The sequence below is a fragment of the Monodon monoceros genome, unplaced genomic scaffold (genome assembly GCF_005190385.1).
Source record: "Monodon monoceros isolate NGI ecotype Baffin Bay Population unplaced genomic scaffold, NGI_Narwhal_1 Super_Scaffold_18, whole genome shotgun sequence".
Lineage (NCBI taxonomy): Eukaryota > Metazoa > Chordata > Mammalia > Artiodactyla > Monodontidae > Monodon > Monodon monoceros.
The window spans coordinates 107,195,122-107,221,764 of record NW_021703774.1 but is presented as its reverse complement, the minus strand read 5'-3'; the positions used below and the strand labels follow the sequence as shown (position 1 = coordinate 107,221,764).

The window sequence follows — 26,643 nt, the reverse complement described above, 5'->3', positions numbered from 1 at the left end:
GATATAGAAAATGAAAAAATTTAACCATGGAAACAAAACTAACCAAGAAATATATTATAGATGTTCATAAATGAAGGAATATTAATAATTGGAAGGGTAAATGCTAATGAATAGAATCGGGTTCAACACCAAGTTTTTCATAAACATTTAAGATATAACCTCAAAAAAATAATTTAGTTGGAAAATATTAGGTGGCTCTAACCTACTAATTCAAAATATTACTACTAAGTTATCTTCTTGTATTTTCTAAGTATTTTGATCCTTTATATTCATTATCCCCACCCCCCCCCGCCGGAGGCATAAGTGAGTTTAATTCAGGTGACTCAGAGAACATGAGTGCTATATGGAATCAGGAAGGAGAAAAATGATTTGCATCAAATGAACCTAAAGACACAAAATTGCAGGTTTTAAATTTAGATTAATAAAAAATATAGAGCAAACTGATTCCCAAAGACTAAATTTTTAAAAATGTATTTCTAAGCAAAAAATTTCTACTTCAAATTATACATATTTTAGAAATTAGCATTGATTGGTAAGCATATATTTTAATATGGAGGAAATTTTAGCATAATAAAATTGTGAAAGCAGTTGTTCCCAACTATAATATTAAACATCATACAGAAGAATATTTGATATGGTAGGTTGACTTGTTTCTTACCTTTATGTTGTTGTACACTGAAGATATAAATAGGTATGTATTTTTCAAATTCAAACAATCGAAGCAATTCTTTATTCTTTATCTGTTTTTGAGTACACTAATAACTAAAATATGTAGCAATCTGAAAAAAGGTATATATTTTTTAATCTCTTCAAGAAACTAGATCTGTTTAAACAGATCATTTTTCTAAACCTTAATAGTTTAACAAAAGATGTTCATCTCTGTCACAGCTTTGGTTTTAAAGCTTTCCACATTTCTTCAGTTTGCTGTTTGTCTATAGCATCTCCAGAGTAGTCAAGACAGTTTGCATGCCACATGCCAATGCCGAGTAAGCCACGGTTTTGTACATATGCTGCCTTTAGAGAAATGCTCTGAGGGTCATCATACCACACTTGATGAAAATGGCCAGCCTGATCCTATACAAATAAATTAAAATGTAACTTTAAAGTATTCAGTGCAATAAGAGGGAAAAGTGTTTCTTAAATCCAATGATTCAAGAAGGGTTCAATGAAATAATAAAAATTTTAGGGCATACATAATACTTTCCATGGTTGTATATGTAATACTTTCTAGATATCATTGCTTATGGCACTTTTACAACAATAGAGATTACACAAATGAGCCTCCCAGTATATCCTATTTAAAGTCCTTCTCATGCCCTAAGATTCTTTCCTTGCTCTGATCTGATGATTATCAACCAAGATGTACTGTACACATTTGAATCACTTGTGAGGGCTTTTAAAAGCAGATTCTTGGGACCCACACCACATGAAACCTATTGAATCAAAATCTTCCAGGGCTAGTGCTATAACATATATTTATTTGTTTCTTTATGTTATGTTTTAATGTTCCATTAGGTGATTCTGATATGTAGCCAAGGTTAAGGAGAATCACTGCTTTTGTCCTCTAAAACCAGCTTATATACTTTTTTGGATTTCCTTACAGTTCCTGGAAATGTGCCTAGTTAGGAGCTCAACAGGTGATTTTGTTTATGATGAATGGCAGTGGACAAAGAAAACATCTCCTTTTCTAGGTCTTACAGAATTGAGTCTAAGAGCCTGTTGGGTCTGGACCCCATGGGTGACTTAGGCACCCACCTAAGAACCACAAACTAGAAACTAGTCTTATGCTCACCTTCCACCCTGTAAAGTCCTTCTCCCCAACATCACTTGCCTCTATCTAGTGCTAAACACAGTCTCTTTTATAAGGTATGTAAGCTATGGATAAAGGATAAAAGAAAGAGGAAAGGAGCAGAATTAGGCAAAAGGGTAAAGGAAGAGAAAAAGATAGGAAGTAAAAATAGAATGATCTGTGATTTAAAATAATTTACTGATTTTTATATACGTCTGGGGAACTCTTTAAAGACAGTTCTCAATGAATACCAGTAATATTTCTATTTATGGTAGCACCACGAGAATTAGAATCATCTCCTAATATGACTGCTTTAAAGGACAATAGTCACTTGGTAAATGAATAAGCTATGGCATATTTAAGTATAGTAGATTCATTACATACAAGCATATCTCATACTATATCTTATATTCCATTCTTTAAAATCTTTAGAGCTAGAAAAAGCTATACATGCTCTAGTTCCAATTGTGACTCAATATTAAAAGGCAACTTGCAAAACCTGTACCTAAATATAGAAAGATTTATTTTTGTAGAGTCGGGGCAAACCCAAAGACATGCACCTTTGAATTTTGCCATCATTCTAGCTAGTACTTTGAGCCTTTTTGATATGTTAAGAAATTTCAAATGCCTCAAATAGTGAAGGATCAAAGGATAAAAAACTGAGTATATGTAAGTTTGACAGATGTCTGGTTAAGGAATGTATGCCTCCAAGAATATTGAGTGCAAGATGAAGCTGCTATTGCTGAGACAGCATAAGAAAGCAGAATGATTCTCTTCAGTGAAAACAAAAACTTGATTTGGGTTGCTGTGGAATTTTACAATGAATGAAGAAGAACAAATTGGTTATAAATAGATGGTTGTCTGAAGTGCCATTAAATGAATGGTTTTCAAGGCTCATCAAAATGTTTCCTGAGTTCTAAAATCTTAAAGAATGTGTCTTCTTATGCATTAAAGAAAAAATAAGTCAGGAATTACAAAAAACAGTACATCATAGGGTAAAGTATTTATTCTAAATTACATATTTCCAAACTATGTATAATTGGTTAAACAAACCCTTTACCAAACTGATATCCATGAAACACTGTTCCCCTGCATGTTTCTAAGAGTGCTAGGAAACAGGGTTCTATGTTAAACAATTAAGTGGCTTTATGTACTGTAGTACATCTTAAATCCTTGAATATAATGTTATATATTATAAATCTCCAAGAGAGACTTACAGTTTGTAGTGTTTTCCAAATATATTTGGCCATGGCACATGCATGTGTATTTGTGTGTGTTTGTGTGTGTGTTTGTGTTTTTTTAGTATATTCTTTTTAAGTTTAATCTTTAAAATGAAAAAAAAATTATACAATTTTAAAGGTTACTTTCCATTTACAGTTATTACAAAATACTGGCTATATTCCCTGTGTTGTACAATACATCCTTGAGCCTATCTTATACCCAACAGTTTGTACCTCCCACTCCCCCACCCCTGTCTTGCCCATCGCCCCTACTCTTCCCACTGGTAACCACTAGTGTGTGTGGGTGTGTGGTGTCTATGTGTTATTAACAGTTCCCAGAACAGAGTTCTATAAATACTGTTTGGTAAAGACAGGATCACAGTGTACGCTAGTTTAATGTTTATACTTAAGATTCTAAAGTTTAAAAAGCTCTACACTAAAGCTTTCTACATAATTGATATACAGGCATGTACATGTATATCAATTATAATTTATTAAATTTGTATATTTGCAGTCATCCTTTTGTAAATGGGTACCAGACCATTAGAAAGAAATATAAATTGTTGCTGGAATTAACGTTCATCATATCATTTTAGGGTTCCTTTTGTAGTAACATAATTCAAGGTAAATTAAAGATGGTTTGTACTTAGATTTTTGAGGTGTGAAAAAGTTTTTATTATGCTAAAGGTAAACTATGGAAAAGATAACTTTTCTTTGTCCCTTTGGTATGGCAATTCCTATTTATCAAACACTACCTGACAGAATTGCTAGTCATTTACTCTGTTTCTTCAAATTTCTGTTTGTAATATTTTTCTGTCTCTAATTTTTAATTTTGTTGAATATCACATAGTTTGAATTGTGGAATAAATTTGAAATGATACCATTTTCCATTGTGAAGTCCCTGATGACACATCTCCTGTTCTCAGCCTCATTCCTCCCTATATAAGAGCCTCATCAGAATTTTGGGGCTACTTTGAAATAGAGGTTTTCAGAGCAAGCAACCCATTTTGGCCCAAAGCTCTTTCAAAAGCCACAGACATCATTTATAATTGACAACTCTTAAGGAAATCCTGTTTGTGATACACATGTTTTTATTATATCATCTAAAATGACAAGTGGTCCATGCAGAGCAGTTCCACTATTAGCATAACTTGAATTGCTCACAAGGGAAGTAAAGTTCCTGATTACACAGATTCAAAGACAAGTCTACTCATGTAAACAGCAGTCTGTATGTTGTACCCTATAAGAAAACTGATAGAAAATCTTACTTTCAAATATGTAATTATGAAAATACACAATTATGAAAACTAAAGATTGATAACTTGTGAAAAGTCTTACTTGATAGTGATAATAAGGAGACTGCTGAATTTTATCCCACAGTCTTCCAGAAGTAGAACTATTTACTTGCTTCATGATCATTTGATAGGCCACCTGACAGTATACAGCATCTTTACAAGGGTATTTTGCAGTGGTACAAACATGATTCTAGAAATGCAAAAATGTTCATGTTATAGATTATCAATTAAGCAAATCTTAAGCAATTAAGCAAATCCAAAAATATAATAAAATTATTTATTAGACATAAAATATATACTATAAATAGATAACCTGACTATATGGAATAAAAGTTAAATTTCATTACTAAATAGAAATATAATATTCAGAAACTTGTATGGGATTTAATTATTTAAAATAAACTGTCTATATTTTAGTCTCAAACTATATTAAATAAATTCTCAATAAAGTGTATATATTCTATATAGAGAGAAATTTCTAAATTAAAAATAAAATGAAGTTTATATAGAGGAAACAAAACAGACTCTAAAAAATATAATAGAAAGAGAAAAAAATTACATAAGAAATGATCTGTTCTTACCGCTGATAGATTTTGGCAGGTATAATCATAACCATACCAGGGAATACCCATTACAAGTTTCTTAGGGTTAATGCCTATCTTGATGTAGTCATCATATCCTAATCAAATAGGAACAGAAAAAGCATATTTTTTTCTCTTCATATGTCTACTAATGTCTTCATACAAGCTATGCACCCACTCAGAATCCAAGTTTGTAACAACAGGTACATTTATGTAAAATACTAATATAGTGTTTCTCGAATATATTATAAAAGTCATCTCTTAAGAACTATAAATTTGGTATCACTTTCTAAACAATTGCTTTTTGAATAATAGAGAACATTCAAAACAATTTAGAACAAATTGAAGCAAAAAATTCACAAAATTTAATTTTAGGAACAATGACACATTTTAGTAACAATGACACATTTTAGGAAAGCATGCTAATTGTGTCTATTAACTGCTAAGGCATGGATTTGATATTCTAGATTCTAAAGCTTTAAAAAAAGTTCTATAAGTCTTAAACTTTCTGGCAGGTGTGGTCTCACAATTACTTACAGAACACACAAGTGTTCCACATTTTATCAATATCCTATAAGCATGGATTACAGCTTGGGATAAGGAATGACCCCATCTTACTCTGTAGCAGATAATCTGTAGTTATAGGAAACAAAGAGAAAAATGAACAAATTCCTGGTACTATCAATCCCTTTCTTGCCCATGCTGCAAATTATGTTTTCCCACCAAGATATGTTCCAAGATTAGCTAGAATGTTGAGTAAATTTGCTGTTTTTCAGAGGCTTTAAAGTTATTGTGTACTATTAAATATCCAAGAGAGGGGTGGAGTATGCATCATTTCCCAAACATATTTGATAATGAACCTTTTATTGATATACATAATTATCATCTCTTTCATAAACACAGTTGGCAAACATTGGGTTAAATAATTATTTTGTATTATAACACAAATTATTTTTCAAATTTTAAAGAGTATATGCTTATGATCAGACTATTCTATCCAGACAATTAGGACATGATAAAATGAGGCCAGGTTCTATGATTTTACCTCTATATGAAAAAGAAAATAATTTTTATTACTCAACACTTAAATCTATGCTAACTATCCCAGAAAATCTCACTTAAGTCCAAAAGATAGCAAGCAATCTTTAATTCAATTGGTTGATGGGATATAAACCAATCCAAACTTTGGAAAGAATAATGCAAAGGCCACATCATATGAATGACAGATCAGAAGTACTCTTTTTTTTTTTTCTTGCGGTACGCGGGCCTCTCACTGTTATGGCCTCTCCCGTTGCAGAGCACAGGCTCCGGACGCACAGGCTCAGCGGCCATGGCCCACGGGCCCAGCCGCTCCGCGGTATGTGGGATCTTCCTGGACCCGGGGCACGAACCCGTGTGCCCTGCATCGGCAGGTGGGCTCTCAACCACTGCGCCACCAGGGAAGCCCCAGAAGTACTCTTAATTCTAATAGGAATATAATTTTTAATGTAGCATGGGTACTAATAGTAAATGCCAAAAAAGATAAAGCCAGTCCTATCAATCATGTATAATAGGTACTCATATTATAGCTACCTTTGCTATTAAATTATTTAACATTGGTTATTTCAACAAAAATATTCTATCAAATTCTAAGTAAGCAAATATCTTCTTCGTGTAACTTTCTGACAAGAGTGTTGACTTGAAGTTAGAACATCTGCTTTAGTTCCAACCATATAATACTTAATAGCTGTGCAATCATGAGAACTTATCACCCTTCATCTTATCTATAATAGAGAGTTAATATAATACACCTACCTCCCAAGACTTTTTAGAGGTAATTGAAAACTTCAGAACTTTAAAACTTTTTGTAAACTTTAAAGCTCTCAAATTAAGAGGTTTTTATATGTTTCAAGAAAGCGTTACGAATGGAAAAGGTATACAAATGACTTAGAAATACTAAAATATATCTTAATGTTTGAGGTTATAGAATTAATATCGCTGATAAATAATTGTTTTGTGAATTCTTACCAGTTAATGTCTTAGTATAGGGAGAATTGGCTCCTGCAATACATTGTGACCAGACCAGACTTCGTTCACCATAAGACATCACAAAGAGAAAGTCACAAGCATCTGCAATTCCAGTATAATTATAGCACCTCCTACCTAAGCAGTTTGGAGACCAAGATACATCAAAGGTTACCTGTGGGAAAACCATTTTATGTAACATGATCAAATATGCATATTATGGCAGATGTTTTGTTGATTATATATTCTCTTGCCTCATATTACTCCCCCCCTCAAAAAGAACCACTTATGTGTCTGACTTAAGGTTTGACATGTATGGAACTAGAACAATTCTAAGAAATATATTTTTTGCCTACATGGACTGACCCAGACATATATTTTGGACAATGTTTTGGACATATATTTAGATAATGGACATATATTTGGACACAGGCATATTTGGACATATACAATGACCAGGAGCAGGCACTGTGTAGAAGAGGAGTTTAAAGTCACATGCCTCCAGAGGACAGACTAGCAACTCGACTGACTGAAGGAAACTGTTGTAATCACAGTAGGGTGTGGTAGGGCCCATAAGCAACTAGAGAGTAAAAGCACACTAAAAGAATTCGAATACGAAAGTTCTTAAAAATATCATGCAAGCTAAATTGGTCATCTCTTGGCACAAGCTTACTGGACTGTGTTGGCAGCTTGAGCCCTTGATTTACAATTACTTTACATGGTAAGTTTAGTCCAACATTATAGTTAAAGAGTAGTGGTGTTTTATGGCTACAAGTATAAATTAATCAACTCAAAATGTTGAACAAATCACTTAAATGGTCTTATTTTATGGAAATATTCAAATAAAACTTGAGTGTTAAATTATCTTTCATTTTTGAATAGTGAGCCAGTCCTCAATAAGGATGAATCTCTTTAAAAGATTTATTGCCGGGATTCCCTGGTGGCGCAGTGGTTAAAAGTCCGTCTGCCGATGCAGGGGACGCGGGTTCGTGCCCCGGTCCGGGAAGATCCCACATGCCGCGGAGCAGCTGGGCCTGTGAGCCATGGCCTCTGGGCCTGTGCATCCCAAGCCTATGCTTCGCAACGGGAGAGGCCGCAACAGTGAGAGGCCCGCGTACCGGAAAAAAAAAAAAAAAAAAAAAGATTTATTGCCTTAAGATGTTGGTCAAAGGGTCAAATTTTCAGTTATAAAATAAGTAAGTTCCGAGACCTAATGTAAAAAAAAAAGATTTATTGCCTTAACTGAATATTAGCTTTATTTTATTAATATAGGTCTGCAAACATTCTAAAGCTTCATTAAAAGTTTTCTTCTTAATTAGGCTCTCAATAAATGTATTGATTAATATTACAAAAAATTGAGGTATTTTAGTTAAATTTTTACACTTTGGCTAATTTATTCTACTATAACTCTTTTTAGGACTTTCTCAAAATGCTCTCTGTAATTCTTTCATTATTAACACTAAAGGAAGCTCTGCTTTGTAAGTCTAGGCTTTCCCCAAAGCTCTCCAGCAAAATAGGTTATAAAGTGAAATTTTTACATATTGGACTTCATTTTATCACTGTCCCCTCTTACAAAATGGAAGTATAAGGTAATAGAGAAAGTGATTACCTCTAAGCAGGTAAATTTCAAATCCATTTTGTAAGTCCTTACCTCTCTCCTGAGCAGTGAGAATATTTTCACCTGGGTTTCCTCCTGAGCAGTGAGAATATTTTCACCTGGGTTTCCTGTCATGGTTAATCTCATATTTTTGAGAAGGCAGCATTATTAGAAAAGAAATTAGAAAAGAAATCAAAAGACTTTGGTTCTTATCTTGGCTCTCTTATAACTAGGTTATTTCATTTTAAATATCTGATCTGTTTTCCCACATGTAACAATGAAGGTGTAGAAAGAATTCTTCAAGAGCACTTCTAGCTCTTTAATTCTGTGATCACAAATTCTATAATCCTAAATTATCCTCTTTTCCCAAAAACTCATTTCTCCTTCCTGGGGCTCTATATTAGTCATTTTCTTCTGGTCACCAGTTTAAGAACCTTTGGGCCATTTTGTGACTCTTCTTCCCTCACACCCCATAACTAATCTCACATTTTCCTTTGGGTGGCCTCTCACAGTTTTTCTGCCCATTCCTTTCCATTAATTAATTAATTGAATGAATATTGAACACTTGCTGAGTGTTAGGGTTATGCCATCATCCCAGTTCAAACCATAAATTCCAAGTTATTGTATTACTGGGTTAGTCCTTACAGGTCTCTCTTTCTCCTCTAGACTTTTTTACGTACTACCATAAATAATCTTCCCCAGATACTTTCTATACACATTACCCATTACATACAGAATAAAATGCATACTCTTCAGTGTCACATCCTGGATCTTCCACAATCTGGTTCATCTTGGCAACTCTACTTCCCACTAACTTAACTACTCTACTTCCCACTAACTTAACTAACATGAACTTGACATAGTAGCCCAAATTGCTCTACTTGCCCCTCAAACATGGAAATAGACATTCCTACTGCAAAATCTTTGCTCAGTCTCTTCCCCCTTGCTCTTTCACTATAGCTTAATCAGGACTAGCAAATAAGTTTCCATACATTAATTCTACCCTATTAACAACAGCAATCTAGAGAATGAGGGAAAAGTTTCTGAGACCAAAATGTGTGAGGAGAGGAGTATGGTGGCTTGTATACCAGGTATTTGCTATTCTTGATCTAAATTGTACTCATCTGAAAAGCTGAATTCCACACTGACAAACCTTCCCTACTTGTATAAAGCCACAGAGATGTTGATCGTTACATCATTTATTATTTTTCCAGTGACTCTCAAATTCATGTTGACCAACTACAACAGAATCACCTATCACACTTGGTAAAAATACAGTTCCTAGAATCTATGCCAGAATCAACTTCTGGGCATATTTTTAACAAGCACTCCCAGGTGATTCTGAGATAGATTTAGAGTCATTAGTTTATACTATATATATCCTACTTAACTAGATTTAAAATTTTGAAAGGCAGGTATCATTCATATATTCAATAAGTAATTTTTAAACATTGTGTTAGACATCAAGGAACTGGTTCCTGCCTTCAAAAAACTCACTGTCTAGCCTAGCAGTTTTTTCTCAGCTTTACTAAGGTATAATAGACAAGTAAAATTGTAATATATTTTAAGTGTACAATATGATGATATGCATATATATGCAAAAGTATTCCCATCAAGTTAATTAACATAGCCATCACCTTATTTATTTTGGTGATAACACTAAAATTCTACTCTCAGCAAATTTCAAATTATACAATACAGTACAATCAACTATAGTCATCATGTTTTGCACTAAATCCTCAGACCTTATTCATCTTACAACAAAGTTTATACCTTTTACCAGCCTAACTGTATCTAACTGCAGTTTCCTTATTGACGTTTCCCTATTGATTATCTGTCTGAATAAGCTGTCCATTGCTGAAAGTGGAGTATTAAAGTCCTCTACTAATATTATATTGCTGTCCGTTTCTCCCTTCAGATACCTTAGTGTTTATTTAATATATTTGGGTGCTCTGATGTGGAGCACCCACAATAAATATTTGAAATTGTTATATCTTCTTGATGAACTGACCCTTTTATAATTATATAATGAACTTTGTCTCTTGTTACCATTTTTGGCTTAAAGTCTATTTTGTCTGATATAAATATAGCTACCCCTGCTCACTTTTGGTTTCCATTTGCCTGGAACTAGTTTTTCAATCCTTTCATTTTTAGTCTATGTGTGTCCTTAAAGCTGAAGTGAGTCTCTTATAGGCGGCGTATAGTTGGATCTTGTTTTTTTTAATCCATTCAGCCACTCTGTGTCTTTTGATTCAAGAATTTAGTCCATTTAAAGTAATTACTGATAGGTTTCTACATAATATTGCCATTTTGTTAATTGTTTTCTGGCTATTTTCTAATTCCTTTTTTCCTTTCTTCTTTTCTTGCTCTCTTTCTTTGTGATTCCCTGTAGTGGCATGCTTGATTCCTTTCTGATTTTCTTTTGTACATCTAATGTAGGTTTTTGCTTTTTGGTTATCATGTGGCTTACATTAAAAAGAATTTTGTAACTATGTATGGTGATGGAAGTTAACTAGACTTATTGTGGTGATCATTTTGCAGTATATACAAATATCGAATCATTATGTTGTACACCTGAAAAAATAACTTTTTAAAACATCTTATAGTTACAACAGTCTATTTTAAACTGTTAACAACTTAGAACACATACAAAAGCTCTACATTTTTATACTCCACCACCCGACATTTTCTGTTTTGGATGTCAAAATTTACATCATTTAAAAAAAAAAAAAAATTTACATCATTTTTTACGTGTTCACTAACAAATTATTGTATAGTTTTTTTTAAGAAGGAAACATCCTAATGTGTTCCTTTATAATTTCTGTAATATACTTTTTTATTGACGTATAGTTAATTTAAAGTGTTGTGTTAGTTTCAGGTGTACAGCAAAGTGATTCAGTTGTACATATATATACACCTATTCTTTTTCAGATTCTTTTCCATTATAGGTTATTACAAGATATTGAATATAGTTCCCTGTGCTATACAGTAGGTCCTTTTTGTTTATCTGTTTTGTATATAGTAGTGTGTATATGTTAATCCCAAACTACTAATTTATCTCCCCCCTACCTCCCCCCCACTGCTATCGCCTTTGGTAATCATAAGTTTGTTTTCTTTGTCTGTGAGTCTATTTCTGTTTTATAAATAAGTTTATTTGTATCACTTTTTAGATTCCACGTATAAGTGATAACATATGATATTTGTCTCTGTCTGACTTCATTTAATATGATTATCTCTAGGTCCCTCCATGTTGCTGCAAATGGCACTATTTCATTCTTTTTTATGGCTGAGTAATATTCCATTGTGTATATATACCACATCTTCTTTATCCATTCACCTGTCAGCAGACATTTAGGTTGCTTCCATGTGTTGGCTATTGTAAATAGTGGTGCTATGAACACTGAGGTGAATATGTCTTTTCGAATTATAGTTTTGTCTGGGTATATGCCCAGGAGTGGGACTGCAGGATCATATGGCAACTCTATTTTTAGTTTTTTAAGGAATCTCCATACTGTTCTCCATAGTGGCTGCACCAATTTACATTCCCATCAACAGTGTAGGAGGGTTCCTTTTTCTCCACTCCCTCTCCAGCATTTATTATTTGTAGACTTTTTTTTTTTTTAAAGAAGATGTTGGGGGTAGGAGTTTATTAATTATTTATTTATTTTTGCTGTGTTGGGTCTTCGTTTCTGTACGAGGGCTTTCTCTGGTTGTGGCAAGCGGGGGCCACTCTTCATCGCGGTGTGCAGGCCTCTCACTATCACGGCCTCTCTTGTGGCAGAGCACAGGCTCCAGATGCACAGGCTCAGTAGTTGTGGCTCACGGGCCTAGTTGCTCCGCGGCGTGTGGGATCCTCCAAGACCAGGGCTCGAACCTGTGTCCCCTGCATTAGCAGGCAGATTCTCAACCACTGCACCACCAGGGAAGCCCTGTAGAGTTTTTAATGATGGCCATTCTGACTGGTGTGAGGTGATACCTCATTGTAGTTTTGGTTTGCATTTCTCTGAATAAGAATCTCTGGGAGTGGGATCCAGTGTACGTGTGTGTGTTTAATTTTTTTAAGATTCCTGGTTATCTTGGTGTATGACCAGTTTTGAGAATCACTGATCTGGGGCCACACTGTCCTTCTGTTACTCACACATTGCCTGGCAAGATGCCTTATGTTGTGATCTTCTCTCTGATCATGCTCATTATGGTAGTAGGGAAATACTGCCTTTTGTCATAGCACTGACAAGCTCTATGGAATTAGGCTTTGAGCCTTACTGGGCCTTGGGTGCTTTACAAAGTAATTCAGAGTCTATGGAGCAAGTGAGACACTTCCCCAGAACTACCTCTACTCTTAGGCAAGAGCTGTTTCTGTCCTGCACTGATGAAAGCAGAGCCTGGGCAGCTAAATTCTTCCTGATTCCCATTGCCTATCTAATATTTCTAACTCTGCTGCAAGGCAGGTAGGTGGGGCAATTCCAGTATTGTATCCTGATGTGAATAAAGAACAGATTTGGCACCTTAAAATTTTATAAAACTTCTCTAGTTAAGAACTCAAAAGTTCCAGAAAATTTTTTAGGATGTACTGAAACTCTTCCTACTCAATAAAACTGAGATTCTATTTGCCATACCTTCATGAACACATTTTTTTTGTGTGTGTGTGTTATGCGGGCCTCTCACTGCTGTGGCCTCTCCCATTGCGGAGCACAGGCTCCGGACGCGCAGGCCCAGCGGCCATGGCTCACGGGCCCAGCCGCTCCACGGCATGTGGGATCCTTCCAGACCGGAGCACGAACCCGCGTCCCCTGCATCGGCAGGCGGACTCTCAACCACTGCGCCACCAGGGAAGCCCCCTATGAACACATTTTGGTAGGAAAAATAAGGGGTTTCCAAAAAACACCAAATGAATTTTTACCTGTGATCCCTCAATTTCACGCTGGAAAGAGTCTGCAGTTTTTTGACTAAAGCAGTTAACGCATAATATTCATGTGATGAACGAGCAACTTCTTGTCTAGATTAATTCCATCCATATATTGTGTTTTGGCCAGCTTAACTTGTTGAGCTAACCAGGATGCTCTGAAAGTAGCATTAATGATATCCCTTATGGATACATCTCCTATGGAAGAAATATACATCTTTTGTACATATATGCTTTTGACAGATTAATAAAATTTACTTCACAAACTCATTCCAAAGACATCCAAATGTCTTTAAAACACCTCATAATTTTGGAATACTAAGCCCCAAATTTAAGTTTTCCAAATGAAGAAATAATATATCAAGATCACAGAAAATCATTAGTCATTAATCTTCGAAATAACCATTATGAATAATTAGTAATATTATCAAATTAAAAGAAGAAATCATGGACTATGGCTAGCTAAGGGTCATCATGCACCCAAAGTAACAATTAAACATTGATCATATGCCAGGCACTGAGAGTAAAACAGTGAATAAGACATAGGGGTCCCAATTAACTGGTGGCAGAGGAAATTAGTGGGGCCTGGAAAGTAGGAGACGGTAGGCTAGGAAGAAATAGGGGCAAGTGTGAAGGCCTGGAGGCAGAGCATGGAGGTTTGCTGACGCCTAAAATTTGGAGGGAGACAACAGTGAAGAACCTGAGGGTGGTAGGCAGGGTTAAATCATGAAAGACCTTGAAGCCCTCTTGAGAAATTATTCCAAGGGAAAGGGTTTTAAAAAGAGAATATACGTATTTTAGGTATGCATTTTAGAAAAATCCCTTCAGCTGAAGTGGAAAATGGTTTAAAGAGGCAAAACTGGAGGCAGAATATCTAATAGGAAAGCTTTGGAAGAATGCAGGCCAGAGATGATGGTGACCTCAACTAAAGTTGTGGAGCAGCGGAGACTATGAGATAAATGAATAAATCTGGAAGATCCTAAGAAGGCAAAATTAACAGGACTCTGACCCACTGAATGAGTAAGGTAAGAGAAGGGGAGGAGGTTGAAAATACTCAAGTTTCTGGCTGCTGCAGATGGACTCATAGATACTGCATTTACTATGAATGATTTCTGGTGAACCTTACTTCTTAGACTAGTACTCAAGTTAAATACTAAGGTGGTTGATGTTATGTTTCTCCTGTATTTTTTTCTCCACAGATAATATTAGAAGCACTGATCATTTTTACTTTATCCCAAATAAGGTGTTAATTCATTGATTTAGCAAATATTTATTGAATCCCAGTAAGGTATAGGCAGGGTATATTGTTAGGCATTAGTGACATAGACCAGGTCCATTGGTTATTTAATGCAATAGTGTTAAGGGCTACATGGAAATGCAGGGCGCCATGACAGCATATAAAGGGGACCTGCGACCCTGGTAGGGCAGGAAAACTTCCCTGAGGACTACACTCTTTAGGGGAGGACTGAAATCTGGGCAATGACCTAGACAGGGGACAGAGGAGGGGTACCAGTGCACAAAAAAGAGCATTCTCAGAAGAGGGAACAAAAAAGGGCAAAGGTCTCAATACCTCAGGAGAATTCTGAATTTCTGGAGCCAAAAGAAGGTCAGTGAGGCTGGAGCACAAAAATCCTGAAAGTATGTGGAAACAGGTGAAACTGATGAAACTACTGAGGTAGGTGGTGGCAGGATCAAGTAGGGCTTTGTAGACCACTGAGGAGTTTCTGTTTTCTCCTGAGATGAATGGGAAGCATTAAAGTATTTTAAGCAGAGGATCATAAGATTTGCATTAAAAAATGAGAGAGACAGACAGACACACAGGGAGAGGGGGAGAGAGAAAGGGAGAGTGATATCTATGATCAGTGGGCCACTGTGAGGAGAATGGATGGGTGAGGGTGGGGAGAGCTAGCTATAAAAATTAAACCAGGCTTTTCCTAATTTTCTGTCTCCTTTTTGGTTTTTTATTTTTCAGAATTAACTGTGCATAACCCATTTTTCTACTAGGCAGTTACCCACTGAAATAATAAAAATTACAAAATGTGAAACTGAACAGCCCATTGTTTTTAGACTTCTTAGAATCATATTTATGTCACAAACCTTACCCCTATTTCAATTCTGATAACTAAGATTGAATATGTTAAAAATGTACAGAGAGCTTGTGATATAATAGAAATACTAAAAAAATAGCTTGATGAACCAATTGAATATATAAGGGAAAAAGTAATGCAGTCTAGTCTTTGTCTTTGAAAAATATAGGTCAGTAGAGAGAAAAGACCATTAACCACCAGCATACAAATGAACAAAATTTGGCCTCTTTGCATAATTGGTTTTCTAAATGCCCACAGATGCCGCCTAACCGACTAAGAGGTATTGGGTGCTACAGAAAGTCTTTCAGATGTTAGGCTTACACACTAGGCAGGTTCTCCATAAACACTTCCACCGTTTTTATTTCTTCTAAGCAATTATATTACTTTTTTTAACTGACATTTAAATGTCCCTGCCTCAAATGTAATCTGCTAGATTAAGAACTGGCAATTGTCGCTATGTTTACACAAGAATTGCTCTTTTGGACTGAACTTTTCCACCTTCCTGATGTGTCCAGTTCCTGGTGCAGTCATCAAACTCTAGGCAGACAAGTGGTCTTCACATTACCTCCGAAAGAGTGTTTGCTTAAAGCTGCCCAAGGCCTTATAAATTCTTAGGTGGGTGGATGGAATTTTTACTTAGAGACCTATTTTTATCCCCCTTCTTGTGTGGCAGGTATAGAAAAGCAAAGTAAGCAGAACGTTCAGTCTTCCACTGGACCGTGGGAGTGCTGAGATTCTTTCAAACTCATCCTCAATTCTCCTGGAAACCAATGGGTGTTGCTACTTAGGGAGTATCTCCTTACCAGCCTCCTTGCTTATCTGGCCAGACTGCCTGGGGAGAGGCACAGCAGGGCAATGCAAGGAACTTGCACTTAGAGTCAGATCTGGGTTGGAATACTTACTGTGAGACCTGGGAGGAGTTACTCAACCTCTCTGAGCCAAAATTTCCTCATCTTTAAGGCTGAAGGAAATCTGTGGACGGAAAGGCCCCTCTGCGAGCGGTCAAAGCTGGTTTTGCGCCCCCAACACCTCTTTCTCGGGCTTGGTTATACTACAGTAACTTCTCTTAGGGCCTTGAGGACCAGACCCGGAGCGTCAGGGGAGAGAGGCCACTGACCTCGAAGTCGGGGCGATGGGCGATGGGTGATGGGACGGCACAGCGCTGGGGCCTGGCAATGGCAGTCGGCCCCGAGCCCGACGCTCAGCGCCAGGAGCAGCGGCAGCAGCAGAGAAGCCAGCTCCAGGGCCCCGTGCAGCGAGGGAATAAGGCGCCGGCTCCGGAGCTGCGGCCAGGCCATGCCAGCGGCTCACGAATCAGCAGAGCTGTCCCGAATTCCCTGGCGGCGCCTGCTTTATGGACGGGAGGGGAGGGGCCGGGCCGAGCTGCCCGGCTGGGCAGGGGAGGAGCTGGGCTGTCGCCAAGTCCGGGGGATCTGGGGCTGCGGGAGAGAGGGACAGAGGCCGAGGCCGCGGTGCCCGTAGCACGTCGAGCCCAGGGAGCCGGGGCCTCGGTGCCTGGCAGACAGTTGACTCAAGTGTATATCGCCTACCATCTATGTGCCTCTCTTTGGCTCTGTGTCATAGTTGTTTGTGTCTTCCTTGTGGAGTCTGAAACTGGGGGGAGTCCTCACAATGGAGAAGTAGGATGCCTTGGAAGGGATGACTGTGCTACATGGTTGGAATGGCCCAAAGATTTTGAAGATACAGATACCTGTTGAATTAAGACAGCGGTTCGAATACGGCCTCTAATTTCGCCTCCTCCCATGCTTAAACTCCAGTGAAAACCTCAACCCACAAGGGAAGGGAAATGACAGCAACATTTTGGAAGCTTGAAAGCACAAGTATGAGGGGTAAGTGTCCCAGGCCCCAACAGTGTGGAAACTTGAGAAACAACGCAGTTTAAACCAGAATCTTCAAAAGGTTCCGGAACTACAAGAAGTGCCTCAGGAATTAGGGGTGAAGGGGAGATGGAGGTTAGGATGTCCGAAAATAAAGGGGAATAGGTGAAAGCTGCTTGAGAAGCAGTGAAATCTCTAGATCCTTTCTCCAGCCTTATGTCTCTGGGCAGCTGCCCCTCTCCCACCCAGGCTGAAGTTTGGAGGTTTAATGCTCTGGGGAGGGTGAATTCTCTGGTACTTGCTCGGGTACCATACCTAAAATAGGATATAACTGACTTTGTGCCTGACCAAAGATATTGACAACATGCCCGCAGATCATCCTGTAGCAAAATTTAAAGTCAGAAACACCAGGCACCCACTCAGAGCTCTCTTTACTTTTTATCTCTTACTTTTAATCATGGACAACAAACAAGACAATTGAATAATATAAAAGGAACAACAGAAAAAGGAATATGGAGGAAACAAATATTGTAGGGAGAACATTAAAAAAAAAAACCTCTCAGTAATATCCCCAGAAAGGCAAGAGAAGATGAAGCCACAAAAGGATGAAATTTTTTAAAAAGCAGGGTGGGACTAGAAAGAGTTCTTGGCAATTAGAAAGAAGATCACAGAAATGAGGGAAAAATCACAGAAGATTTGAGCAAAGTAACACAAAAATACTCTTCAAAAAGAAAGAAAATTGGAAGAGCAGTCCAGATGGGAAGAAATCATCAATTAAGTAATTCAAGAAAAATTCCAGGAATGAAGGACAGGAGTTTTCAGAAGGAAAGGGCAAAGAATAGATCCTAAGAGCTTCCAGAGAGAAAAAAAATCACAAAGTATCAAGAATCAGAATGTCATCAGATTTCTCAACAGCAACATCTAAAGCTCAAAGACAATGAAACAATGTTTAAAATTCTGAAAGAATATGCTTTCCACATAAAATTCTGCAGAATTATCAATCAAATGGGAAAGTCATGTAAAATTTCAAAATATTGACCTATCATATACTCCAAATGGAGTGTCTAGGCCCTGCCCCCAGAGATTCTGGTTCACTGAGTCTGGATGGGGGCTGTGAATGTGAATTTGAAACAAGAGCCCCCAGTGACTGTGATGCAGGTGGTTGTGGTATATAATCTGAGAGTCACTGCCATAATTAGCGATTTTATAATCTCTCCAAAGTACGCTTTTCGATTTTACATCTCACCACTATTTCAGAAGCCTTCCCCATTTAGTAGGGCAGTATTTCTTATTATGGGAGCTCACAGTTTTGTTTTGTTTTGTTTTTGAGGACCTGTGAATAGCTATGAACTCTCTCTCCAGAAAACAGCATATACATATTCATACAAATTTTGTGAACCAGTTTTTAGTTTATCTGTGGGCCACTAGGGTGCTCTTAGGTATAAGGCTAAGAAGTGATGTTTTACATTTACATTCCTGGAGTGACATTCACATTTCTTTTACTGCCACAATTCACTCATGCCCCATTTTTCAAAACCTCCGCAGTTCAGCTCCTTCCCATTCTCCTTACCTACTGCTATCTTGTCACTCCTGCTGCTAACTCTGCATATAAAAGTATCGAATTTTCCTGAACCAAATCAGGATGACACTTGATACGAATGACAGAAAACTCGAGCAAAAAAAAGTGGGAATTTATTACCTTAAGGAACTGAACTTTCATGGGTAGATCTTCAGGACCTGGAGACGTTAATCATATCACTAGTTCTCAGTCTCATTCTCCATTTCTTGGCTCTGCTTTTGTCTGAGTTGGCTCTGTTATCGGGTAGATTTTCTCCTTATGGTGCAAAGATGGTTTCCAACATCACAGGCTTCCTGACATCTCCAGAGCCTCCCCTAACATTTGCAGGCCCCAGGGCAAGGGCACAAATGGAAGTCCACACACCTGAAGTTTAATTTTTTTTTTCCTAGAGATTTTATTTTTCAACAGGAAGCCAAAGTGAAATGAGTGCAAAACTGAGACTAGAAGTCTCGATATAGTTTTCCACTGATTAGTATCTCATTTTCTGCCTACAAATCGGTTTAAGGACACTAAGTTTTAACTCATGAAGTTGCTGGGAGGATACAGTCTGACAGTTAATATCAACATCTTTTGGTAGTGTTTGTAAATGCTTGGCATTCTCGTTATTAGTAATGCAATGTTTTTGCATTCTTATCAGTAACATGTTTGTCATAGAATATTGTAGAGTTAACATTCTGAGATCAAACAATATTCACATTTTTATTATGTGCTGGTGAAAAATTAAAGAACACATTACTTAGTGTTACACATAATTTTTGAGAGGGGGCCTATGCTTTCAACTGATTAACAACTTCCATATCACGTCAGGTTATTTGGGTACACAGAAGTGATTTTTTTTTTAACCCACAGCAATTGCGGTAAATTGGCTCCCAAACTGATCATGAGAGACTTCATTTATTCTTGTGTTGTCATGAGGTGAAGATGTATTAGGCCCCAAGTTTGTATGTTAGGCTGATTGCAGTTTTGAATTGTATGAAATGACTAAATTTCTCAGTTATTTAGCTTGAAAAAATACAATTCAAATATTGTAAAAATGAGACTCCACAGTGAATCCCCACAGTAAGGAGAATGGTCCACTTATTTCTACATGGAAATCCCCAGTTGTCACACTACATCAATGATCTGACATATAATCTCTGACTTCCACTGAGCTGGAATGTGCTTTAAAGATCAGGTCTCTGGACAAAGAATTTTAGCTTAAGTGGGTTATGCAACAAAAATGCCCAAACCCAGAGCACTGTTTTAATGTTGACAGAAATAGCTTCTCTTGAAATAGCAGACAGGAAGAAGAAAAATGGAAGATTTTAAGCCCAAAGTCTTTTGCCTAAGCACATTTTATAATGTTTCTGCCCACATTTCATTAAAAGCTGGATAAAGGAATAGGGGTGGGGATAGAACCACATCATCTACTTTCATAGAAGGTGCATACTGGAGTCCCACAGGCAAATTTATTTGGCCTACACTTTAGAAATTTGGGAAATGCCGTATTATAAAAAAAAACCAGATTTCTGGCTTCTCTCAAGAAATGGAACCTTTGGCCACAGTGGGCCTGTATTCATACGGGGGAGAAGCAGGCTGGATTTGAGAATCGCTACTCTCTTTACACACACTCTATGATTTTCTGTTCCTTACCACGCTGAACGTCTTACACCACATTTACTCTACATGCCTCAACCCTCAGGCATTGCGATTCCTGCAGTTTATGAAACGGATGAACGGGTCTTTTCCTTTTTCCTTTAATGATGGGCACATCTTTTTGTTAAAGGAAGAGGGTCGGGGGATGGGGAACTAGTGGCTGGTTTTACTTCCGAACAGTCCTAAATCTGCCATTTTCAGCAATCTGACCCTAACCTACTTTTTCCGAATGGCCCAAAGTATAAAACTAAGTATCAAAGGATGGCCCTTGTAGTTGCAGCTCCATCACAAGTCAGCCATATGACCTTGGGCAAGTCCATTAAGCCCTCTTGGCCAAAGGTGATGGAAGGTCTCTAAACGGACTTAATACCTGTTCTGAATACTTCACAGGGCTGTCGCACAGCACACAGGAGATTTTGAAAGCACTTGTAAGTTATTTATAAACCACCAAACGCTCACTAGCACAAGCGTCTGCAACACCAGGGCTTTAGAAGATGGGTTACTGGAACCCGCTTTGGTTCCACTGGGCTCCCACCTCCCACGCGAGCAGAAGAAGATCCTCAGGGGAGAAGCTCTGGAAAAGCAGCTTAGAAATGCAGTGAGAAGTCCCTTAGCAGGGGTAAAGTTGTTGGTGGCATTTTCAAGGCCCCAGAGTGGCATACCAACTCCTAGCCTAGTCCCTGGGCCACCTTCCTTCTGGAAACCCGGACCCCAGAAGCCAGGCCTGAACCCTCCTAACCAGGACCCTAGACCAGGTATCCTGGACCTCACCCTCCTCCAAGTCTAAATATTTCAGTTATAGCCAAGCCAACAAACTCTTCTCTATCTTGAAAAATATACTTCATAGTGACTAAATAGATAAATTTATCTCTCTCTCTCTGTGTGTGTGTGTGTGTGTAAGGCTATAGTTTTGAGTTTTTTTAATTAATTAATTAATTAATGTATTTATTTATTTATTTTGGCTGCATTGGGTCTTTGTTGCTGAGTGTGGCTTTCTCCCGTTTCGGCAAGAGGGGTCTACTCTTCGTTGCGGTGCTCCGGGTTCTCATCGCGGTGGCTTCTCTTGTTGCGGAGCACAGGCTCTAGGCGCACAGGCTCAGCAGTTGCGGCACTCAGGCCCAGCTGCTCCGCAGTGAGATCTTCCCAGACCAGGTCCCCTGCATTGGCAACCAGGGAAGTCCGAGGCTATAGTTTTTATAACTGAATATCAGTGAACTATTAAGATAATTACACTTATTATTACAAAGATGTTAATTATTTGTTTGGATTTTCTGTGTTTTTTATTATTCCATTAAATTTGTTTATCTTGTCTTTATTTCAGCAAAGTCATGCTGTTATAATCAAGATTTTCACATAATTTCTGGTCTGTTGAGAGTAATGATCTTAAAGATTCAAAATAAGTGTAGTAAGTTGTATTCAGAACACATGAAATTTTAATATATATATTTAAAAAGTAGATGAAAGTCAATGTTAAACAAAAATTTTAATTATTTTTATGCTTCTAAAAGTTATTTTTATTCTAAAATAGTCAACATTTTATATTAAAATATAAAAGCAAAATACAAAATACTTAATGAACATAACATTTTTAGAGTACTTTTATGTTTGCAGAAAAATTGAGCAGAAAATACAGAGTTCCATATACCACCTGCCCCTATACAAAACGACTAGAGCTAATCAAAGAATCTGATAAAGTTGCAGGATACAAAATTAATGCACAGGAATCTCTTGCATTCCTATACACTAATGATGAAAATTTGAAAGAGAAATTAAGGAAACACTCCCATTTACCATTGCAACAAAAAGAATAAAATATCTAGGAATAAACCTACCTAAGGAGACAAAAGACCTGTATGCAGAAAATTATAAGACACTGATGAAAGAAATTAAAGATGATATAAATAGATGGAAAGATATACCATGTTCTTGGATTGGAAGAATCAACATTGTGAAAATAACTATACTACCCAAAGCAATCTACAGATTCAGTGAAATCCCTATCAAACTACCACTGGCATTTTTCACAGAATTAGAACAAAAAATTTCACAATTTGTATGGAAACACAAGAGACCCCGAATAGCCAAAGCAATCTTGAGAACGAAAAATGGAGCTGGAGGAATCAGGCTCCCTGACTTCAGACTATACTACAAAGCTACAGTAATCAAGACAGTATGGTACTGGCACAAAAACAGAAAGATAGATCAACGGAACAGGATAGAAAGCCCAGAGATAAACCCATGTACATATGGTCACCTTATCTTTGATAAAGGAGGCAGGAATGTACAGTGGAGAAAGGACAGCCTCTTCAATAAGTGGTGCTGGGAAAACTGGACAGGTACATGTAAACGTATGAGATTAGATCACTCCCTAAGACCATACACAAAAATAAACTCAAAATGGATTAAAGACCTAAATGTAAGGCCAGACACTATAAAACTCTTAGAGGAAAACATAGGCAGAACACTCTATGACATAAATCACAGCAAGATCCTTTTTGACTCACCTCCTAGAGAAATGGAAATAAAAACAAAAATAAACAAATGGGACCTAATGAAACTTCAAAGCTTTTGCACAGCAAAGGAAACCATAAACAAGACCAAAAGACAACCCTCAGAATGGGAGAAAATATTTGCAAATGAAGCAATTGACAAAGGATTAATCTCCAAAATTTATAAGCAGCTCATGCAGCTCAATAACAAAAAAACAAGTAACCCAATCCAAAAATGGGCAGAAGACTTAAATAGACATTTTTCCAAAGAAGATATACAGACTGCCAACAAACACATGAAAGAATGCTCAACATCATGAATCATTAGAGAAACGCAAATCAAAACTACAATGAGATATCAACTCACACCAGTCAGAATGGCCATCATCAAAAAATCTACAAACAATAAATGCTGGAGAGGGTGTGGAGAAAAGGGAACCCTCTTGCACTGTTGGTGAGAATGTAAATTGATACAGCCACTGTGGAGAACAGTATGGAGGTTCCTTAAAAAACTAAAAATAGAATTACCATATGACCCAGCAATCCCACTACTGGGCATATACCCTGAGAAAACCGTAATTCAAAAAGAGTCATGTACCAAAATGTTCATTGCAGCTCTATTTACAATAGCCTGGAGATGGAAACAACCTAAGTGTCCATCATTGGATGAATGGATAAAGAAGATGTGGCACATATATACAATGAAATATTACTCAGCCATAAAAAGAAATGAAATTGAGCTATTTGTAATGAGGTGGATAGACCTAGAATCTGTCATACAGAGTGAAGTAAGTCAGAAGGAGAAAGACAAATACCGTATGCTAACACATATATATGGAATTTAAGAAAAAAAATGTCATGAAGAACCTAGGGGTAAGACAGGAATAAAGACACAGACCTTCTAGAGAATGGACTTGAGGATATGGGGAGGGGGAAGGGTAAGCTGTGACAAAGCACGAGAGAGGCATGGACATATATACACTACCAAACGTAAGGTAGATAAGCTAGTGGGAAGCAGCCGCATAGCACAGGGCGATCAGCTCGGTGCTTTGTGATTGCCTGGAGGGGTGAGATAGGGAGGGTGGGAGGGAGGGAGATGCAAGAGGGAAGAGAGATGGGAACATATGTATATGTATAACTGATTCACTTTGCTATAAAGCAGAAACTAACACACCATTGTGAAGCAATTATACTCCAATAAAGATGTAAAAAAAAAAAAAGAAAAGGAAAATCTACAAACAACAGATGCTGGAGAGGGTGTGGAGATAGGGGAACCCTCCTGCACTGTTTGTGGGAATGTAAATTGATACAGCCACTATAGAGAACAGTATGGAGGTTCCTTAAACAACTAAAAATAGAATTACCATATGATCCAGCAATCTCACTACTGGGCATATACCCAGAGAAAACCATAATTCAAAAAGACACATGCACCCCAATGTTCATTGCAGCACTGTTTACAATAGCCAGGACGTGGAAGCACCTAAATGCCCATCGACAGACGAATGGATAAAGAAGATGTGGTACATTTATACAATGGAGTGTTACTCAGCCATAAAAGGGAACGAACTTGGGTCTTTTGTTGAGATGTGGATGGATCTAGAGACTGTCATACAGAGTGAAGTAAGTCAGAAAGAGAAAAACAAATATATTAACATATGTATGTGCAACCTAGAAAAATGGTACAGATGAACTGCTTTGCAGGGCAGAAATTGAGACACAGATGTAGAGAACAAATGTATGGATACCAAGTGGTGGGGGGTGGGGGTGGGGTGTGATGAATTGAGAGATTGGGATTGACATGTATACAGTGATGTGTATAAAATTGATGACTAATAATAAAAAAAAGAAATCTGTTTTAAAGGTCATATAGACTATAATCATGGTGACGTTAATGGTGATGGTGACCATGGTGGGGATGGTAATGGTGGTGACAATTTTGCTAAGAACAATTGCATTTCAGTACTGTGCATGAAATAGTATAATGGTGGCCCCAAAATCTGTCATGCTTCAACATGCTCCACATGTTTCTTCAATGGAAACATGTATTCCCATAAGTCAGGGCCAGATAAACAACACTTCGTTTTGTAGGGAGCTAATGTTTCCTTCTGACTACAATTCTGGTCCTTAGCATATTGAACCTGATCATCACTATGATGCCATTGGTGTCAGTGCTGGCCTTTCAGCACTTTTGATTTTGGACAGCATCAAAAGCCCTGACTTCTACTCCCAGGCCTATGTCTTTACCAGTTATGTAGCCCTAGAGGCCTCACGTATCTTCACTGGTTAGTGGAAGGTGGACAAAGAGAAAGAAAGTGGCATTTTAGATTATGCCTCAGTCATCCCTAGATTTGGTTTGCAGGGGTCAATCCCTTTGAAGCTGTTAACTTGGGGTAACTGAGGAAGCCAAGCTGAGGCATCAGCAAGGCCAAGGCCAGGCCTGGGGCAGTAGCCACTCGCCTGCCCCCTCTGCCTCTGCCCGAGAACAAGCAGGACGTCCTTGCTGATACTGACCCCAAGTCTCCAGGGAGATTTTTAAAGATCACAAGACTTGAGGCAGCCTACTGCACCCATCTCACCACAAGGATGTTCACTCTGTCTCTCAGTGTGTGTTTTCCGTAAACTGGTGGTGCCCCTTTTTCAACTGAATTATGCTGGAGATATCCTATCAGCATGTGAGACAAGTTGCATGAGTTCATAGTGATAAACTAGTAAAGGACCCTGTTATATTAGCTAAACTAATGTTACTCAAGAAAGTTAATTTGCTCTTAGTATAAAAGTAGATTTGGGGAATATTGGCAACTCAAGGGTGAGGAAAGAGGTACATTTCCCTTCGTACCTGAATTACAGAACTACCTGCTAACATTCATGACTGAGCAGAGCTCCCTGCATCCTTAGCTATTGGCCTTTTGGAATGTGATTTTTTTTTTCAGAATCAGAGTTTCCACAAGCCATGGATTTTTTCCAGTAATCCAAAAAGAAAGTTGGATCTTTGTTTTTAATAAAGGACAACAGGAAAGAATATGGTATTTTTAATAAGCAATTGTAATAATGATAAGATTTAATCATAATGGTAATGGTAATAGACTTGGCATGTTTTTGCACAATGAAAAAGCCCAATGACATAATCATGGGCTGTTAGTGTGAGACCATTTTTCACAGGCTCAACCAGTACATTAGGCTCTATAATGAAGAAGAAAAATAGTTCAAGTAGAAAATTTTGATTGTAATATTCCCTATTATGTCTTTATTCTGTTAAGAAATATTAGATATTAAAAAATGCTTTCAGTGCTTTTGAAGTCTGTAGGGCAACTTGGCATCCTGTTAACCTTGACAAAACACCTTTTACTTTTAAAATACATTTGACATGTTACATTTTATAAATTTAATGTGTGATCATGTTATTTTGATACATATATATTGTAATATGATTGCCATTGAAGCAGTATTTATATTACATCATAACAGTACAATATTGTTGTCTATATTCATTATCCTCTCCATTAGCTCTCTATGACTTATTTAGTACTCGTTACAAGTTTGTACCCTTATGTTGGTGGGAATGTAAATTTGACAAACCACCTTTTTAACTCTTGGTTTTGTTCGGTGGTCTTTTACTCAAATGC

General features: G+C 37.4%; 1 protein-coding gene across 1 annotated transcript; it reads right to left on the bottom strand.

Moving 5' to 3' along the window:
* Positions 1 to 844: 844 nt before the first annotated feature.
* Positions 845 to 16,809, bottom strand: CTBS (chitobiase). Its single transcript, XM_029230828.1, is given in 7 exon segments — positions 845 to 1,074; positions 4,348 to 4,494; positions 4,886 to 4,983; positions 6,893 to 7,064; positions 13,387 to 13,427; positions 13,430 to 13,480; positions 13,483 to 16,809. Coding segments are annotated over 7 exon segments (825 nt in total). The 5' UTR covers positions 13,607 to 16,809; the 3' UTR covers positions 845 to 882.
* Positions 16,810 to 26,643: the final 9,834 nt, after the last annotated feature.